The 21689-nt window shown below is 39.2% G+C and overlaps 2 protein-coding genes across 7 annotated transcripts in view; both read left to right on the forward strand.

Moving 5' to 3' along the window:
- LOC133441929 (SR-related and CTD-associated factor 4-like) overlaps positions 1-5021 on the forward strand; it is a 56632-nt gene extending 51611 nt beyond the window's left edge. Inside the window, exons 17-18 of the mRNA XM_061719722.1 lie at positions 3633-3771; positions 3935-5021. Coding sequence (XP_061575706.1) covers positions 3633-3771; positions 3935-4380 — 585 coding nt within the window. The 3' untranslated portion in view covers positions 4381-5021. The remainder of the gene's footprint in view (positions 1-3632; positions 3772-3934) is intronic.
- Positions 5022-6981: 1960 nt separating this feature from the next.
- The window catches only part of tiam1b (TIAM Rac1 associated GEF 1b), a 71332-nt gene continuing 56624 nt past the window's right edge, over positions 6982-21689 (forward strand). For 3 of the 6 annotated variants that reach the window (XM_061719723.1, XM_061719727.1, XM_061719729.1), the window contains exon 1: positions 6982-7088. The gene's annotated coding sequence lies outside the window, so the exon portion shown is untranslated. Of the gene's footprint in view, positions 7089-7289; positions 7318-20273; positions 20536-21689 lie in introns of those variants that run through there. The other 3 variants (XM_061719726.1, XM_061719724.1, XM_061719725.1) reach the window with 3 other exon arrangements.

Raw genomic sequence — 21689 nt, forward strand, 5'->3', positions numbered from 1 at the left:
TGGAGTCAATTAGTTGACCACAAACTTTTCTGTTGGCCAGTGTGTTCTTGTGTCATATGTGCGATCATCTGTCCAATGGCTAAAGATCAGCTGAGATGGGATCATGAACAGGTCGACCGTCCGAGGTAAACCAGCAACAGCAGCACCTACAGTGGACAAAGAAAGATTGGAACGTGTTGCAGTGGGTTTTATCTTATTGTTGCTAATGCTGCTTTTACAGACTACTGAATCATGGGATTTGATACGTTTTTTTACTTGCTGGTTTTGCTTCTTTTTTTATTTAAATAATGACGCGAGTATATACCATATTTTGCTCTTGTTCATTCCTATTTTTAGGACTTGTTAAGAACTAAATCATTTGGTGTTCAATTGAGTTCAATTCAGCTTTATTCATAAAGTGCCAAATCATAACAAATGTCATCTCAAGGCACTTCAGCAATACAGTTCAACTCATTCCTAATTAGTCCAATTAAAGGAGACCTATTATGGCATCTAATACCTATTTTAAACAGGCCTTGAATGTCTTAAAAACAAGCTTTTGATTTTATTTTTGCTAAATAAATTAGAAATTCAGCCTCTGAGCCATGTCTTTATCATCCCATTCTCTAACCTCATTATCTATGTGGGATTCTGAGTGGGCGAGGCTATGATAATGAAGCTCTGTGCTGATTGGCTGCCTGGATGATGCGTAGAAAATGGCGGAAGCTCCGGCCGGCGGAGTTGCTGTTGTTGTTCCGGCCAGAGTTAGTTGTGGGCGTGGTTTCACGCATCGTTACATAACGACAGGAGCAGAATCTTATTGGCTCGTAGAAGCCACATCACACTGGATGGATCATCCGGGCGGCTGTACAGACACTGCAGAATTTGGTTGCTTTCCTCCTTCTCTGAGTTGGCAGGCTGAGGGGAGACCACTTTATATATGTTAAAGCAAGAAAAAACCTCTTTTTCTTTAAAGGAGCATGAGGCTCCTTTTAAGAAATGAGACTCTCTAGCGCCACCCTTCGCCACGACGGCCGTCGGGGGTACTGCAGCCAACAGTGAAGCCGGCACGGGAGAACGCGCATGCAGCGTCATGTGACGTCACATCCGCAGGACAGCGCGGGAAAAGCGGCCCCAGCCTTGCAGCACATTTTGCAGCACATTTTGCAGCACACAGCCTGTTCAAGGCAACAGAGAGATACACTAGAGGGCTCATTCTTTTTGGTTTGGAACGCTTCATCTGACATTATTACTAGAAAAATTAAAATGTATACAATTCTTTTTCTCATAAATCCAGCCTCAAGGTCCTTTAATACAAAGCCAATAAAATAATAATTGCCTCTCTAAGGAAAGCAACGATTTGCATAAAACATTTTCTTCAATACAATCATGAGTACATGACAGTACATGAGTAGGCTCCAAATAAATAAATGCTGAAAAGGTCCTGTAAAGTAAAACCTTTGAAAATAGCAGGTGTACTTTTATTTGTTTTTCACGTGGCTAGATTGTACTTTTGTACATTAATGTGTAATATCCAGTTGAGAAAACTATTGATTTCATAGAAACATTTCTATTTTTCAAACACACAATGTGATGCTCATTTGTAGACACATGGCTCCAGTAGTGATGATAAACAGTTGTGAATTTATACGGAGAAATGTTAATTAATGTGAGTCTAGTAGGTTGACTTTGAGTAAATGATTGAAGGAATCCATGTGAGTGAAGATGAAACATCCTTGCTTTGTGAGCTTTAGTTTGTGTCAATAACAGTACTTATTAAATGCAGTATAACAAGGGATAATGCTGCATCATCTTAGCATTGCTTTGTGTCATTTTGTGGTATTATTTTGTGTCAGATAAGTGTAAAAGTACTATAAATGTACAAATATAGAACAATATTTATAATAATAATAAACTTGGTTACAAAGTGCAAGAACAATAAAATACAGTGCATATTGGATTAGAACATAAGACGGCAATAACCAAGTCTAAAATTAATAACAATATTCACACCACAATAAAAGCTTTTCTAAAAAGGAATGCTTTCCCTCTGTCATCACAGAGGGAAAGCCTTGTTATAATACCATAATATTTGGCTTTTTATTAGTGAACATAAAAGCATACAGTAATAACTAATTTATATTAGGGTCTTAAACAGTTTGGAGTCAGTTGTTTTATCTTATTGAACTTTTTATATATTCTAGTTACATAGTTAAATCTGTTAAATGTCCTCCTCTCAAAGCACATCAGTATATTTACTAATCATTGCTTATTTATGATATCAGGATATATTATCATTTTGTTTTATCTTATTTTAACGTATTTTTCAGTGGTGGTGAATATAATACACTACAGAAATATCTCTCTCCCATAGCGGCCCCTGACAGCTCCACTGTTTCAAATATTTCACTTCCTGCCACAAATATTTTACGAAATGCCAAAGATCTTTACACATATCGTCATTATTGGACGAGTGACCTTTTCAGGGTGAAACCCACCTTTCAGCACATGACAGCTGAGATGCCGGCGGTGAAAACAATACAATTTATTTAGAAATAAATAAATAAACTACAGTTACTGTGAGAAAAACACAACTAACAGCACAGCCACATCCCATGCAACTCTGTTTTGGTCAGTGCACGCTGCTGCAGTACCAAACCACCTTGTTTTCAACGATTTCATGCCCTGCATCTGGTCGCAGCTGCAGTCTGCTGTTTGACAAAATGCAGAACAAACAGATCTACAAATCCACTTGTTCTTGATGCCACTGACCTTTTAAAGAACTCTTGACATTTGTGTGGTTTTATCTCACTATTGTTTTATGTGGCCAGTATATCTTTCTTTTTTTTTTTTAACAATATGTTTATTGATTTTCGTTTTTTGACAGAACATACAGTCACAAACAGTTTTCCAAATATTTCTGTGTAGCTTCAAAAAGTCTTTCTTTGCAGCCCTTTCAGGGCCATCATCAGTGTAATACTCTAGTCCATCATTAGACTTAAACAGAAAGAACATGTTTTACTATGCTTTAAACAAAATGTCAAGAGCTGTGACATCCCAAACATCCCTCCTCCCCCCACCCTCAACAACCAACACTCAAGGGTGAATTAAATCAAATACAAACCAGTATATCTTTCTACTGGCTGAGGAGAAAATTGTCCCTTGGGGATAATTAAGACGCCTGAGATCATCCAATTGAAATGTATTGTGATGAAGTATTATAGTATAGAAACCTCTCTGAAAATGATTAGTTAAATAAAATTATATTAAGTGTCAAGTTAGATAAACACTGTTGCAAAATGTGTCAAATAAAAAATTGACAAACTCTGCATTCACTTAAAATGCAATGTGCTAGGAGAGTGCTACCCTCCTGTTTCCTCTGTGGTTAACCTTTTCCTGAATATTCTATTACATTTTCATCATTTGTGATCACATATATTTGTTGTGTGTAATATCTCAGAAGTGTATGACAATATTTTACTCTTGTGGACATCTGTCATCTTGAAGTAACGCTTCAGTGATGTTCAGATTTTTTTTTTTTTTTCCTATTCCACATGAAGCTATATATGCTTAAGAATAAGAACACTCTCATACCGTTTTAACAGTTAACTTGAAACTCAAAAAGTATGCTATTTTGTTATTTTATCTTCCAGGTACCAACAATTCAACAGACAGAACCCATTGGAAGCCCACCAGCTTTCCCTGGTCCCATCATGTTTTCCCCAACGTCCATGCCTCCTAGACAAGCTCCTTTCATGCCCACAAAGTTTGATCCAGCAAATATGGCAGCTGGTAAGTTATATAGAATCACATTTTGAGCATATTTCAAATGGCATCTAGACAGAAAATAAAGTGAGGTTTCTCTTGATGTTGCTTCTTCTGAGATGTTCTCTTTTTTTTTGATACTTTATTCTTATTAGGAATGCTAAAAACATCACTATATACTCTTTTACAGCAGGAGGTATCAAACTTCCAGAAGAATCCGCTGAAAATATCTTGGGAGATCAACACTTTTCCCCTGATATCGGCACCGGAAACCAACTGGGCTCTCCAGTAGCACCGGGCATGACCCTGCCCAAACCCGGAGTCATGCAGGGACCCCCTAGACCCGGGATGCCGCCTATGCAGCCTCCTCCGGGCATGCTCAGTCCCCACACACCTCCCTTCCTCCCCTCTCCAAACATGCAACACATGCCCCCGCAAATGATGCCAGCAGGGCCAATGTTTCCGTCTAACAGATTCAGAATGCAAATGCCTTTTCCTCCTCGCGGTCCTCCTTTCCAGCGATATCCACCAATGGGACCTGAGAGCATGAATGATGGGGAGGACAGGCATTTCCAGAATGGTCAGCCGGGGTTTGGATGTCCACCCTTCGAAAGAGGGAGATGGGAGAGGATGTAGATTCATTGATGAGCTAAAGGGATGGACTGTTGAATTTCTGGGATATGTATGACTAAGAATAATAACATCTGGTTCAACAATAATTGTTGATAGCAACTGTGGTGATTTGCTTTGTTCAGACTGATTTCAGCACCAAACCTTTTCTCTGTTTAACATTGAAAAACAAAACACAGCTCTGAATGTGGTACATGCTCCTGTATGTCTATCAGAGGAAGAACTTTTGCCGAACATCCTGTTTGTGCTCGTAGATGTTTATCTCTTTGTATATTTATAATTGTGTAGTTAATGATGGACTCTGTTATCTGTATTGGTACCGATAACCACAGAAGGAAAGTGTGTGTTTTTTTGAACTTATTCCCTTTTTCATAATTTTTGTCTATGGAAGAAAAAAAAAGTAATCAGTCTTTTTTGGTATTTTCGTTTTTAGTATCACATTAACCTTTCCCTTTTAGCCAGAAAAACTGGAGTTCATTTAATGAAGGTTCCATGTCCTGCCAGTAGAGGGCAGAGTCAACCCTGTTTCTGTGGCCAACCTCTGTTGTGCATTGAGGTCACACCTTGTGGGATCATATGCAGTGATTATTAAAAAAAAGAGTAATTGCCATTTGTTCAAGTGGTTTGTTTGTGTTACTCTTTGTCTGTGAAACTTTTTTAAGGCTCGGTAAAAAGCTCTGTGTGAAAGGTCTCATAACTCAGAATTTAAACCTGTTTTTTTTTTTAAACCTTTTATTTTACCAGGCAAGCAATTTAAAAACAAATTTGTATTTGCAAATGCAGCCTGAACAAAGAGCATAAGCACTTTGAGGGGAGAGCGGAAGGGGAGTGCTAGAAATAAAAAAACAACGTTATATAAAATTGCATAATAACAGTACAATAAATATGTACAATAAAATATATAAATATATATTTTTTTCTTAATATATTTGGAATATTACCCTGTTAAAAAAAAGCAATCTCAATTTTAGATTATTGACATAAATGATTTGGGATTTTACAGGTTTTAGGTATTGAATAACAAGGGTTGTTAAATTTAAGTAATTTCAGAATCAGAATCAGGTTTATTTGGCCAAGTTTGAACATGCCAGACAGGGAATTTGACTCTGGTTATTTCGCTCACTGTACAGTAAATAGACAAATGGCTCTTATTAACATATATACAATTTTTTTTTTTTTTAAGTGAAAGGTGCAGCAAAATGAGGTAGTCATGGTTAATGAAAAGGTGCATTGTTACAGCATATGATTGAGGTTATTATTATTATTATTATTATTGCACAGTGGTTGATTTCTCTGAGACTCAATGTTGAGAATTCATCAGAGCAACAGCTTGGGGGAAGAAACTGTCTCTTTCTTCTTACGTTTATTTGCTTAAATAAATGTGAAGAGCAATGGATCAGATCACTACGTAAGAGTATTAGGGCCAGGCAGGAGAAAAAATATTTGGGAGGGGAAGATTTTTTTTTATTGTACACTTCGAGATTAATGTTGGAATACAATTTCAAGAAAAAAAGTCGAAATTTCCTGAATAAAGTCGAAATTTCGAGAATAAAGTCGAAATTTCGAGAATAAAGTCGAAATACATTTCGACTTTTTTATCGAAATTGTATTTCAACATTAATCTCGACATTTGGACTTTTTTCTCGAAGTGCATAATGAAAAAAAAATCAGGGGGGATGGTGGATTTTATCATATGGGGACAGATAATTTGTGCTGATTACAAATAATATAATATATTACAAATAATAGCACTGACTAAAACCCCTGCAGAAATACTGCAGGAATGACATAGCAGCAGTTAAATGCAGCCTTCTGTAAGCTTTAAATATCCACTGGGCTTAAATCAAATACATCAAAACACAACAATAAAAAACAGTTTTATGAACTTATCAATATGACTCTGTCCTTCACAGGATAAGTAAAATGGATCACTGCCAAAAACTCCAAATCTTAAGAATATTTGTCTTATTTCTAGTTAAAATGTCTCATTTTAGCAAAAAAAAAAATCTCATTACACTTAAAACAAGACTCGTCACTGGGAATAACAATTTTCACCTGTTTCAAGCAGATTTTCACTTAAAATAGGTAGAAAAATCTGCCAGTGGAACAAGATTTTTTTGCTTGTAATGAGAAGATAAATCTTGTCCCACTGGCAGATTTTTCTACTTATTTCAAGTGAAAATTTACTTGAAACAGGTGAAAATTGTCAAATAAGTTATTTTTCTGGTGTTATTTTTCTGGTGATGACTCTAAATGTTGAAATAGCAGTAAAACCACATTCATTGATGAAATGACATAAGGGACGGAAAGGGGGGATGGCAGTTTTACAGGGGGGATGATTTTGACAGTTTTTATTTCAGGGGGGGATGCCATCCCCCTTCATCCCCCCTGATCTCCAGTACTGGGTATTTCCTATTTATTCCACTATTGTCATTGTAAACCGATACACGCAGCTGATCGAGTGAAGGGAGGCTGGTTTGACTCGGGCTGCATGTGATTGGCTTTCACAACACATAAGTGGCATTCTCATGATCCACTTGCACGCCGTCTCCAAGGGCTGCGGGACCCGCCCCTGTCAGACACGCGTGGTCCGCAGACGCGGGCAGACCTCGGAGAAGCGGCAGGCAGGAGCAGGCTGGAGTGTGGAGGGGAAAAAAAATGGATGTTTCAGAGTCCGGGCCGGAGCGGCCACATCCCGGTGCAGCTGAAAGCAGGTACGTGTGTGTGTGTTTGCATGTGACGCTGCAGGGAAGAAGAAGCATGAAGGAAAAACCAGCCCGACCGACGACACGCGATGCGTCCGCGGGGTCCTAGCGCCGGGCACACGTATGAGCGTCTCACACTCAATCATACAAGTTTAGTGGAGGTGACACGCTGGCGCACCGGAGCGGCCGATGCGGCTCAACAGACAAGCCCGACAACATGCGCTCCTTGAACATACATGTAAATATGATTTTCTTGTGTAATTGGTGTCCAACAATCCAGCCCCCCATCGTTTGTTTTGGTAATAAAAATTGTGATGTGTCTGAATGATGGGGAGGCTTCGGGGTTAACACATGCATGTCAAGACAGATGCATTTTCATCCTAGTGCATGAATACGTCAATCACCGGGAGAGGAAAAAAAATCGCTTGACTCAGAGAATAGTGGTTAATTTTAACATTTGCATCTCAGAGGGATGTAATTTGACTTATTGCGTCGTTCTTTTCTGTTGCAGTGGAGGTAATCCACGGCTGTTGTTGATATTCAGTAGGTACAATGTGTCTAAACCCTGTGCAGGTGACTCAACTGAAAAAGGGCTCGTTTGAGCTGCTGCTTTACTCCAGTGACCTTATGGTGTTGCCTTTTGTTGCAGCGTCACTGCCACAGTCTATAGCTGAAAGTGGCTTCTTTCTGGGGGTTTTCTGGGATCTGTGATGAATATCCTGCACTGGCAGCTAGAGGCTGAAGATGATGCAGGGCTGTGTCTGGTTTAGTCTATGGATGTGCACGATTTGCCTATTAGAAACGTCTTTATTTATTCTCAATTTGCATTCTGTACTAAGGGCAGTACTCGAGTTTTAAAAAAAAATCAGGGGGGATGGTGGATTTTATCATATGGGGACAGATAATTTGTGCTGATTAGAGTAAAAAAGTAAAAAGAGAGTAAAAAAATCTTATTACACTTAAAACAAGACTCGTCACTCGAAAAAAACAACAATTTTCACCTGTTTCAAGTAGATTTTCACTTGAAATAAGTAGAAAATCTGCCAGTGGAACAAGATTTTTTTTGCTTGTAATGCGAAGATAAATCTTGTCCCACTGGCAGATTTTTCTACTTATTTCAAGTGAAAATTTACTTGAAACAAGTGAAAATTGTCAAAAAGGTTATTTTTCTGGTGATGACTCTAAATGTTGAAATAGCAGTAAAACCACATTAATTGATGAAATGACATAAGGGATGGAAAGGGGGGGTGGCAGTTTTACAGGGGGGATGATTTTGACCGTTTTAATTTCAGGGGGGATGCCATCCCCCCTCAACTCGAGTACTGACTAAGGGGAATACATTTTCAACATAAATCTCATTCTTGGGAAGCTAATATAGCGTTTTAACAGTCAGCAGCTTGTTTTTATAGAGCTTGACTTCCCCATTAATAAGTCATGGTAGTTGTATAGTTTAGGGATGCACCAATTCTACTTTTTCATTTCTGATATTCATATTTGGCCTTTGCATATCAGCTGATAGTCAATATTGATCAGATAGTATATATGTGTGGAAGAGTCTCACATACACATTTCTTTCCTAACGTTAAAAAAAAAATATAGCTGAAGATTAGATCTGCCTCATGGATGTATCTCATTATCAGATACTCATTCCAGCTATATACAGAATATTGGGTCCAACATCCTGCATTTGGATCATCCCTAGTATATAATGTTGAATTGAAATTATTCCCCTTGTATTTTCCACTAAAAACATTATTTTATCACTCACTTTTTAGCTGGGTTGTAATGAGGAGAGAGGATATTTACACATTTAGTTTTTGTTAAAATAGATAATATGCTGTAAAGTTCCAAGTCCTGTTGTTCATCTGAGGTTTTACTCATTTTAAACCCTGGCATGGACCAGTTCTTTTCCTCAGTATTATTTTCTGATGGTTTAAACTTTAAACCAGAAAATTTGAAAGATGCTTGACCTTTTTGTCATGGCTGAAGGGCTGGCAGCCTGAATGTGTTGGCTGTTGAGTAGAAATGGGACTCGAAATTCCAGCGAAATCCTTTTGATGTTAAGTAGTAATGTGAATTTCTGTGTGTGACATGGCTGCACAGAGATCCTCTCACTCTCTTTATCTCTCCTCATACGGTTTGGGTTAAATCGTAGTTTGTCTTACAGGTTAATGTTCATGATATTCAAGTCAGTGTGTTTCTCAGATCTTGAATGTTGGAACAACTTGTCTGCTCATGAAATGATGTCTCTGCTTCCATATGGTAATGTGTTGGTCTTTGTGGTACAATAGCTGACTTTGTTCTTCACATGTACAGAAATGTACTACGAAACTTGTTTTCTTGAAATGTGCATAATTTAACCCTCAAGAGCTCTTTGTGAATTATTCATTTTTCATCCCACTTGCACATAACTTCTCTTTCATTTGCAAAGTAAACACTGTAGACATTCTATTGTTTTGCTTATTACCACGTGAATAACACAGTCATGTGTGCTAATACTAACACTGACCATGTATTAAACTACAAATATACCATTATCACTTGGAGCTATTTGAATTATAACTTTTGCAGTTCTGGTTTGATATATACAGTATCACATAATTTGCATCCCACTGTGGAACTCTCAAACCACACGTGTAAAAAGTCAGCAGTGAAGAAGAGGATGTGTAGATATTGACATGAGAATACATTGATTTGAAAGGTGCAGTTATGAGACACTCAAGGGACATCAAGTTCAAACTGAATTGGTCAACAAACTGTTGGAAGAGGAAGAGGTGTGGTTGAGATCAGTCGTCAACTTGTACAGACTTGTACAAGATGCCTTTTGTCTCTCAATACCTAGATTGTCTGAAATATGTGCACAGAGTCAGAGTTCATGCCTGCAGCCATGTCTTAGTAAAACAAATACTGTTTTCCCAATATTTCTTGTTTGGCTTTTGTGAGCACTTCAAGCTCATCCTGATCTTTTCGAGGGAAGAGCTGTTTTAAAGTTCCTTCTTTCTTTCTGTTTGGGTCCTGTCCAACATTCACAACATATCCTTTTGAGCCCATCTTGGTTTTGGGTCCTATATTGAACATTATTATTATTTATTAGTAGTAGTAGTATTGTTATTAATTCATTTTATTTTTGGCTTCGGAAAGCTCAGTCAGCTGCTCCAACAGGTAAATAACTTTTACATTATGATGGCTGCAAAACATATGTAATGAATGTGCCACAGGTAGCTGCAATACAAACCCCCAACCCATCTGAACAATATGTCTAAACCAGGGGTCGGTCTTGTATCAGCCTTAGAATGAAGACAAACACATGCTGCATGTTTCTATATTAGTTATAACCGGGGGAAGATTTTTCTTTTCATTATGCCCTTCAAGAAAAAAGTCGAAATGTCGAGATTAATGTTGAAGTACAATCTCTAGAGAAAAAAGTCGAAATGTCGAGGAAATAGTCAGAATTTCATGAAAAAAGTCTAAATTTCGAGAAAGAAAGAAAAAAATTAAAAAAAAAGATCAAACATTTTTGAAAAAGCTCCAGGAGCCACTAGGGTGGCGCTAAAGAGCCGCGGGTTGCCGACCCCTGGTCTAAACCAATATGTGAAAATATGTAAAGGAAAAAAGTCAATGTTTTAATTCAAAACAAGTTCAGTAGATACAAAGATTCAAAAAACCAACCCAGTATGGCCAGGGTTGCTGCTGCAAGCTGCCACTAGTGTAGCGTCGTTGATTGAAGGACACTCGCACAGGAGCATTGTAGCGGTGCTTGACGATGGCTGAGTCTGAAGCTTTTGGGCAATAAACAACCCATCTAATACACAACCAAACCAACATGAATACTCTGGCCTAGTCCTGCACCCTTTTAACGTTTTCAATGGCCAATAACCAATGGCTGCGCAGCCACAGTCGGTCCACAGTTCTGTCCCATTCAAAGTCAACGGCCACCAAAGCCGTCAAGACGTTAAATATGCAAATACGAGCGAGGGGTTTAGCGCTAACACACATTTCTACAGAGATGTTGGGGTGATAATATCAGTTACTTTTCTATCAGGCTTAAACATTTAAACAACTACATTTTGCACCATTAAATTCACCACATTGGAAGTTGTTAGCCTGGCGAGCCAAACTCATTTGCATCTAGTATCGAGATTAGGGCTGGGCGATATATCGAGATTTTAATATATATCTATATATTTTCAAACGCGATATGGTACGAGACAATATCATTTATATCGATTTAAATTTTTTTTTTTTTTTTTTATGATTTTGATATAGCTTATTTTGTGACAAATTGACTTGAATGTTTTATTTGAGATTTGCACAAATGTTTTGTTATTTGCACAACTGTCAACCTCAGTGGAAAGGTCTGCCTGTTACTGTCTACATTGTATTAATTGCACAGTGTATTTTAATTTAATTGTTATGCAGGAAAGGGATATTTGTTTTATTTTATTCAAGAAGCATTTTTATTCTATATATGCAGGCAGTTTAGTTTTATTTCGTTTGTTTTATACATTTTGATATTGTGCAGACCTCTGTTAATAAAGGAACCTGTGTGACATTTGGCACGAGGCTTTTTTTTTTAAAGGTTTGCTTCAGAAAAAAATGAAGCTAACAGAGATGCTATGCTATAATGCTTTGGGGGAAACCCCAATTATGGCACAGAAAAAATATCGATATATATCGAGTATCGCCATTCAGCTAGAAAATATCGAGATATGACTTTTGGTCCATATCGCCCAGTCCTAATCAAGATGAAGAAGTGCCAATAACATCTTATATCAACACATTTTTTACAGAAACCCACAGTCATTCACTGGTGTTTATTCTGCACACCGTGTTTATGTATTTTGTTGATACCATAGAGTACTGTATGAAACAAGGTTGATACTCGTCTAGTAAGCTCTGCCTACGTCACATGCTTCGTTTCTCTGATTGGTTGTTTAAATTTTCAAAAGTGTCCAGAGTCGGGTTCTTCCGGCCTTTTCCTGCCACCCTGGAAATGAAAAATCAAGTCCAGAGCAGCCAGACTAAGGCCACGTTTACACATAGCCGGGTATTTACAAAAACGGATATTTTCCCCTCTACGTTTTCAAAAATATCCTCGTTTACACGAACCCGCATGAAAACGCTGTTAAGGTGCTATAAGCATCCAAACCTGCAGGGGGCAGTGTAACGAGAAGCGTAAAGTTATGCAAGCCAATCGGAATCCTGGAAAAAAACGTCAACAAATGACACGTGTGAAGCCTGAATAACATGGTTCCGCGTTAAATCGACGGCGTAGCCTACGTACGGTGCACGCCGCCGCGTACCCTACGCCGTAGGCTCTGCGTTGGTGTAACGCGGAACCATAAATCAGCCTGGACTGCCAGTTACTTCCAAGACGGAACGAGAGTCTTTCGTTTGGAGTGACAGAGAAGTGGAGTTACTTTTAAGTGTGACTTTAGAATATAAAACAGGTAAAATACAAGAAAATATTGACGGTGGCCAAACAAATTGTAAACACAGGTCGCACACGTGATGCTGGTGACGCTTCTGTTGCATAATGTGATGTTCTGAAGCCTAAATCTCAGTTTTCTCTGTTTAGACGCAAACGTGAAAACGGAGTTTTTGAAAATCTCCACTTTGGCCGGAGTTTTCAGAAATTATCGTTTTTGGGGGCTTTGAGCTCCGTTTTCGTGTAAACGAACGGCCAAAACGCATGAAAACGCCACCGTTTTTGCTCCGTGTAAACGGGGCCTAATTCTTTGTATTTTAGAGATCTAGAGTCAGGATGGCAGGCTGGGCTACGTAGTTGTTTAAATACATGAATAAAGTGGTTTGTATCGGTACGTAAACAGGAGCTCTTCCTGAACAGCTTCTAGATCTGTCTATTATTTACAAACATTCAAATGTGAAAAAATAACTTTTTATTACTTATTTTACATTACTTGTTTAATAATCAGTTTGTATCTATAAAATGTTCAGATACAATTGCTGCATGTCGTAATGCAGCCATATATTTTATATGCTTCTCAATCAGATGGCTTGTGTCAAATGTTTTTTTTTCTTTTTTGAAGGCTGTTTTCCAAGATTATTTTCTAAGACTTATTTAGCATTTTCCTGATTACAGCAACAGGTTCATTTTCTCCAAGCAACACATAATCCAAACTGCATAGTTTTATTTATTTATTTTTTAGCAGGTTTTTCAGACACTCGCATTATGTTGGGCACAAGTGTTTCAAGTTAATTGATTAAGGATGAGCACGTTTGTCATTCTGCTTCTGTTTACATCCATGTTGTATCGGTTTCAGACAAGGGCTCACCCTTCCCTTGTTTCTGCTGACAGGACATTCATCTCCATTAGTGAAGGCCATTGATGTGCTGCTGTATCTTTTGGTCCTCTGCCATCTTTGGAGAGTTGGGTAAAAAGGAATCACGTTTCTTCACAATCGCCCTCATTGTACGCACCAGGGAGTGCAGTATTGCTCTGTTCCGGTCTTTATGCTCCTAAACACCCTAAACACAGAGACCATACATCAAATGCAGATGTCATGATTTATTATCGATTTCCACAGGTTGACACATATTTCAGTATCTGACAGTGAGATGAATTTACGATGTGCTGACAGTCAGCAAAATCTGTTAGATGGCTTGCCAGAATTTGTTTCCAGATGCTTTCCAGAGGGTAATGCTTCGCATAGTGCAATGCACTCCAAAAAATGTGTGAAAACTGGTGTTCTTCCATTAACTTTAGAAAAAAGGGCTGAAGCCAAAGCACTTTCCAGCTTGAAGTCAAATTGTACATTACTGCAGAGACGTTTTAAAGTTATAATGAATAGACAGGCTTTCAAATGGATCATAAAGACTACATCAAAAGTCATAAAATAAACAGGGCAAATGTTTATTTGTAAAATGTACCTTGACTCCACTCAACCCTGCTTGGCTGCACAGAAAAGTCAGACTAGAAATCAGGGTTCAGGGTGACCTGCATCGGTTCTGTCAGGCACTGGAGGTGACGGGGACAGGAAAGGACCCGCCTCGGCTTCGTCTCAGTGCTCTTGGCTTTGGCTCGATAGTGGGAAAACAACTACTGACACCAGAGATGATGTGATCGGAAATCAGGGCCAATCACATAATTTGAGAAGGATCAGGTGGAAATGACTTTATTTTACTAAATTACAGTATATGCTCATTTAGGCTACTGTCTATCCTTAAAGCAGCACAATGTAACTTTCAGCTTTTGTTGAGTTTGGCGGCTCCTTTGGACAAAAGTGGTAGTGCTTTACCAGAAAGAACACTACATTTCCCATGAGCACCAGCGCGTACTGCCGGAAAGATCCTGTCCCCGTCGTGTGCATTTGTTTTGATACTGAATGAAATAAGACGGGACGGACTTTCAAAACTACTTTTCTGTTTTCAGCGGTCGTTTGCAGGATGGATAGCAAAGAGCCGGGCCAATGTTTATTCTTGTGCGGGCATTTTTTATTTTTATTTTTTGTCCGGGCATTTAGCTTGTTACTCTCCCGCTTTCTTTTTTCGCCTCCTCCGATAAAACTTTTATTTTCTTCGATTTTTCCGCTGCTTCGGCCATGATACCAGCTTCTGCTGAGCTCTGCGCTCCACGTCCCGCCCAGCTTTCGTCTCGACTACGAATCGAGAAGGAGGGAGAAGTGACGTATGCCGTAAAGCAGTCAAAGCCGTAAAAATGTGTAGTTTTTTTTGTGTGGAAGGGTTCCTACCATGCTCCTCCAAGTTACATAGTGCCAGTGAAGGCGATACAGACCCCTCAGACCATGACAGAGGTGTCATTAAACCTGTTGGAAGTTGATGTACCATCACAATGACTCTGGAAATATGATATTAAGGTGGAAAAGTTACATAGTGCTGCTTTAAGCTTTACCGTTAACAAGTACAATTTATGTCAGGCGGGGAGTAGCAGTAGCAGCTAGTGAGCTTAAATGAAACTGGCTCCTCGGCGTTTTGGAAATGTTAAGTGATATTAAGTTAAGTGGACAGTGACGGCAATACAGCCACTTCCACTGTTTCTTTTTTTGTGCATTGCCAAAGTATTACATCAGGACTACTGTCGGACTCGGGGGGGAAGAAAATGTGATCGGAACATCTCGAGTTGACACGACGCTGTCACTCTGAAGCATCAGAGCCTCTTTTAAGTTCGTACCACCTCAGAAAATTGAACTGAAATAACTTCTACTCAGTTTACAGGGGGAAGTTTTTCCAAAGGGAAGGGCCTGTGTGTTTGTTTTTGTGCTTAATTCCCTAGTAAACAATATTCAGTGGCACTCTTGTTCTTGCTGGTCATGAGGTCTAGGAAAAAAAGACAAATGAGCATTCAAAAGTCTCATTAAAGCTCAGTTCCACCTATTTTTGAACTGTGTGCAAGAACATAAGGCCGGCTGTCAAAAATGTACACGGGGAGAGTCATCAGCTCCACGTGGCTGATCGAGTCTCGTGGTTTTGGATGAATAATAGATACTAAGTGCACAAAACTGCTGAGGCTATGACTCACTTTGGGGAGAGTAGAGTTTAGGCTAACTTCACCACACCATCAATCAAACTACAACTTCCCAAGGCTCTCATTTTAATTTCTTAGGAAGCATATAAAAGCAATTGGTTATATTTTTGGCATCTCACAGTTTATATTTATTTCATGTGCCAGTCATGAGATGCCTTGACCTCAAGGTTAAACTGTTCTATAAGTGGGAAAAAGTTGACCAGATGTCTGTTTTATAAAAGGTACCAACTCTAAGGAGCAAATTCATTTTTTTTTTCCATTTAAACTCATTCATTCAATTCATGCAAGTTAGTTATGCAGACTTCAACATATCAAATATGAGGATTTTTTTTTCCTAAATCGTAATGTCAAATTTAAACAGAACTACTGGCAGGAATTCATTGTGTCATGTTTTTCATAACTGTGTTTTATTCATGTATATTTGCATGAAATAAAAAATGGAGGTGTTTTTGTTGCCTTAAAAACATTGAACTATAAACTCAATCAGAAAATATTCAGAGCCATAAATCTGTGTCACGTGACCATCCTTGCTCTGCAGCCATAGTCTCAAATCCAAAACCGGAGTTCCATCATGTGGCTGAAAATGCCACTAATACCTGCTTTCATAATGGCTTTCCTCCTGCACATGCAAGTATTATTAGATGCATACTTTTAACGTGAGGACAAAGGCAGGAGTTTCTGCTATTAAGTCTTCACGTCAAAGTATATGCCATCATTTGGGCGTGGCGTTGACTGGCGTGTCTTTTTATCTGCCTGCATTGGTGATGTAGACTTGGCGAATCAGAGATCTGCCATTGCAAGAGCAGATCAGGGAGAAGTTCTGTGCAACTCCATTACTGCTTCTGAAGGCTCTTGGTTTTGTCCAGCTACGTTACACCGCCACCTCAACATTTCCCAACTGAAACTGGCTCATTTAAAAAAAAAAAAAAAAAATCCCATTTTATTCCTAATGCTCTTTAAGGTCAAATCGTGGTGGCGTGTTTTGCATAAGAAGCTCAGCTTACAGGTGACCCAGCCAAGCAGCTTGTGAAAAGCTGAACTCTGCACTTTAATATGCTCATTGCATCTGATCCGTAAGAGCCACCAATGCTATATGGATTCACTCCGGATGAATAAATCCTGGTCTTCTTTTTTTTTTCCTGCCTTCTTAAATATTTCCCTCTCTATAGCACCTTCTTTGATGTCGACTCTGGAGAGGCAACTCTCTGCTGGAGACCACTAGATCCTCTGCTAATGATCTCTAGCCCAGGCTGGGGTTACCGCTTTCAAGTCTTGTGTAACACTTGAATTTTTCTCTTTACATATCAGTCGCACATGGCGCTCTTCGCAACAATGGCCGGCTCTTCTCCCTTCTCTGAAGGTCACGGGCGGGGATGGCGCTGGTAGGGTTGAGGAGACACTCCACAGAATAAATAGGAGCACTTGATGAAGAAATAGATGCTCGTTTCAGTTCTGAACCACATGTCACATGCGGCGGATGCCTTGTTTGAATAATAAAAAAAAAAAATCAACTTGATAGGTATAAACCAGCGTATTTGATATAGATGCTTCTGAGAGGGAAATTCACATTTACTACGTCGTAGAGTTGAGGCTAATTTGTCCCGTGTATGCTAATGAAGAGATTAACCCGTTTCAGACGAGAAAGCCTATTGGCTTTGTAGTTTGGACTTTTTGCTGACAGAGATTATTAGTTTCATTGTTCTTGACTTTTTCTATAGCACTTTTTTTTTTTTTTTTTTGTGACAGCCATTATATTAATAAGACTAATCCTCGGGGAAAGGCTGCTTGTGTTGCCTGATCATTTAACTGTTTAGTGCAGAACTAAATCCTTCAGGCCCAGTCTGACCTCGTGGGCTGAAGTGTCTTGTGTCGACTCCTTTACACTAAAAATGTCAGATCAATTTAACTACACGGCTTCAATAACATGCCGTCCTGTGGTCAGTGCACAATAGTTCTAATAAATATTGTGTAGCCAATTATTAACTGACCTTTTTATCCCCGCTGTATTTGGGGAGCAGTGCGACACACCAGGCCCTTCTGTCTTGAGAACGGGCTGAACCCTGTTGACTTTTGCCACGTCTTGTGGTGTGAACAGACTCTCTGCAGAACAAAGAAACAGGAAATTATGGGACTGATCTCTATGTGGAAACCCACAATGGGACTGAGGTAGCAAATCAGCCTTTTTTTTTTTTTTTTTTTTTTTTAGTACCTGTGCAGATTCAGCTCTGTGGTAGTTTCATCTAATTAACTAGCAAAAGGGAGGAGATATATGGGAAATGATTGAGGTTATAAATGACCTTAATCCAAGATTAGGGCTCGGATTTTCGGATTTTTTTTCTCTCAAAATCCGATTTTCGATTACGATTACGATTACGATTATTTTGTGAATTGACAAAAGGCAAAGAAATGATTTCAAATATGATGTTTTTTTATTGAACATTTGCCCCATTGGGCTTTAAGTGCAAACTTTGCTCTTATTAAACCAAAAATGAATGAATAAAGTGCAAAACTCTGTAAAATAAGTTGAAAAAAAGTTTTAAAAAATATAATAAAATATAAAGTTTTATCTCTGGAAAAAAAAATCAGCAAATCAGCACTTGCAAACATACAGTAAGTTATATTTCCAATTAAATAAAACAAGACATTTTCTAATTAAACTAAACTGGGTCTTTGCATGCTAAATAATAATGCAACCCATGAAGGAGGTAGAGGTGTGTAATGTCAGTCATTACATTTGCAAGTTTTTTGCAAGGAACACGAGCCGGTCTACCGCATCTGGCTTGAGGGATGCCCGGTGGCATGTTACAACACCCCCTCCTACACTAAAGAGCCTCTCCGATGGGGCACTTGTCGCAGGTATTGAGATGTATTTCCATCAATCATTAATATGGTATCAATCATTAATATGTGTGCAGACAAGGTAAAAAAAAAAAAAGTGAAAAAAAAATCGATTTTCACATTTTAACATCGTTCTAATTACATAATCGCGATTACGATTTAAAATCGATTAATCGAACAGCCCTATCCAAGATTAACAAAAAAATAACAACAGTATTTTGTAATTGAGTTCAGAAGCTTGCTGTTTTTATTTCTCTTCTTTTGGCTCCCTGGAGCTGAAGGTGATTTTGGCTGGTCGTGACACCGGGATTGCGTCGGCGGTCCAACGTGTTGCCTTGGATTTCTGACTGTAGCCTCACGTGCCAAATTGCTGTAGCGGTATCAAGTCCATGTATTGGACCGGAGAGTGGATGGCGCTGGGCTTAATAGGCTTGTGCCAGTAATGAGAAATCCGCTTTTTTTTTTTTTTTGTTTTTGTTTAGCAGAGCTGCACGCAAGCAAACTACATTTCTGAAATGCCTGCGGTGACTGCAGACCTGGAGTCAGCGTTAACCCACAATTCAGTGATACATGCATTTATTGCACTTCTGCTTCTTTTTTTTTTTTTTGCCTTGGAGGAGGTGCAGAGATGCACTTATCAGGACATCTCCTCTCTTGCAACTGGGACTTGCAGTTAGAAAAGCTTAAGGTTATCTTTGAGAGAGCAAAAGTCACTTCAGGGATTCGGCTTTGTGAGTCACAGTTGCTTGAATACGTTCTAAGCAATTTTCTTTTAACATCTCTCGCACTGTCTCTTTGGACCCAGCAAACTGCTTCGCTGATAAATAAAACTGGCTCATGCAGTCGGGGATTTTGAAGTGTGGAATTTGTATTTCGAGACCAAACAAATCAGCAACACCAAATCGAGCGCTGAGAGATGATTAGAAAGTCAGGTCATGTCTCTTTGGACAACACTTGGGTCTTTATGATCAAATTCCACGTGTTTCGTTTGAATAACAATGTCACGTCATTGCACAATCACACAAAATTACTTCAAGTATTTGAGAAAACCAATTAGACCAGTGTGATGGATGCTTTTTTTTTTTTTTTACTTTAGTTGTGCTCATTCCAAAGTTTAGACATGGTAAATTATCCTTTCAGTCTCTGAATTCCTTTCAAACAAAGCCCAGTGTTCTCCCTTCCTCTTCTCTCCGGCTGCTGGGGCGTCTTTGCTCTGAACTTGCTCAGGCCTTATTTTATTGTTTTTCACTGTGCACATGTTTCTGCAGAGCACATGATGCCGGCTGCAGTTGAGCAAGACGCTGCCGTCACCTCACTCTTGCATCCTTGCCCTTTAACTCTCCCTTGTGTCCTCTGCAGTCCCATTATCTCCAAATGAATCCTGCACAGATGCCACTGCTGATCTGATAGCCACACAACGGCAGCGCACGCTGCGTTTCTCTCATTTAGTCCCGTGGGCTGTCGCTGGATATTTCGAATTACTCGCAACACAGGGAATGTGACTTAAAAGTAGAACCATTAGTTGCATTGCTCAGAATCCAGTTATTACAAATAGTGGCTTCAGACTGCAAAAAAAAAAGACATCAATTCAAATTTCTTGCTGATGTCATGATTACATTTAATATTCTACAGATTCAGACTGAAAAGACTGTTTCTAGAGCAGTTGTTGTTTTTCTGCAATAAAAAGGCTGGAAGCTTCAGTGTAAATATCATTTTCTTTCTAAGGGAGGGGGGGTGAAGGGGGTGATTACTGTGGAGGGAGGAGACACACATTCCTGCTGCCAGTGGGTTTGTAGTTTAGGGGGATGGAGTTCTAGAATGAAGGAGTAGGCAGAAAGGGAGGGAGTAAAAGAGCGTGAAAGAGTCAGCTGGAGAGTGGGTGTGTGGGGTTAAGAAGAGTCACTCCCTCCTCCTCCTCCTCTCCCTCACTTCTTCAACTCTTCCTTGCATGTAGGAGTCATTCTGCCGTGGACTTGCAGGAGTGTCAGTAATCCCCTCAAGTGGATCTTGAAATTCTTCCCCTTGATTGATTTTTTTTTTTCATTTTTCCTGGGATTTCTTGTGTTTGCTGCATGGAGGAAAAAAGAACACTTCAAGCCTAAACATAGTAAGGTAAAGCTTTTCTTTTTGCATGTATGTCTTTGCCACAAATACATGGCTGAAGAAACCTCCTACTCTCAAAAGGACTTATTATTTGCTTTTTTGTCACATGCAAACTACTGTTTTTTTTTTGTTGTTTTTTCTCTCTAGCGGAGTCAAAGTTGTTGCAAGTTAAATTATGCCATTTACACAGTGGTTTCCATTGGTGTCTGCATTTGCATTCACAGTATTCAGGGCGGGGTTTCCACCAGTTTGTACCTGTAGCGCTCCCGTGTAGAGCACGACTTCATCTACAAGTGGAATCAGCAAGCCTTTGTATCGCCCTCCACTGACTGCCAGCCGCAAACAATGCAGCTTGTGTCTGTGTCGTTTGTAATGACAAAGCAGCGCTGGTGGTGGCGGTTTTGTGATGCTGAGAAGGAGAGAAATGATGAATTGCAAATGTGAGAGATGGTCAAAGTCAAAGAGAATTCCCAGAGCGAATCCCGGAGGGGGGTAGCGCAGGACTTCATGATGTCTGAGTTCATTTAAAATCAGAGCATTGTGTTTGGGGAAGCTGCTGTGACTGTTGCGGTGGGGATACGGGTGAGAAATGGTCATCTGGTGTCATAGATATGGTAATGTTTCGCCCGTTCAAAGCTCAGCAGGACAGGACGTCAGGTTCTGGCTTTCAGGCCTCTAAATCTTTGCAGTGTTATGATTGAAGAAGAGCCTTGATAACATTTGAAATGAACATTTCTAAGTCTTGCATGAAAATTATGATTTGTTTTGATTGTCAAAATTGTTTTTCAGCATAACTAACAACCACAGATTGTTTTGCATGATCTTATGTCAGAAGTTACAAAGTACAGTGTGCGGATAAACAGAGCCTATATTGTTTCTTTACAAGCCACGAGCATTCGCCTACATCATGTGGTCCTTCAGATACTTTAATTTTGCTTTTTTTTTTTTTAAAAAGAGAAAAATTCAGATGCTTACGGCATAATTTAGTATGATGACACATGCAGCAATAATAGGGTTTTTCCAGTCATGATACTGCGTGTGAACCTACTGGGGTTTTCAATGATTTTTGTAAAAGATAATGTTTTTGCTGCATGACGATGGATCTCCATTCAAATACTCATTTCTGTGGTTTACAACAGGGAGCACGACAAGCTTTAGCTGAA

This window comes from Cololabis saira, chromosome 4, assembly GCF_033807715.1.
Source record: "Cololabis saira isolate AMF1-May2022 chromosome 4, fColSai1.1, whole genome shotgun sequence".
In the NCBI taxonomy this organism is placed as follows: domain Eukaryota; kingdom Metazoa; phylum Chordata; class Actinopteri; order Beloniformes; family Belonidae; genus Cololabis; species Cololabis saira.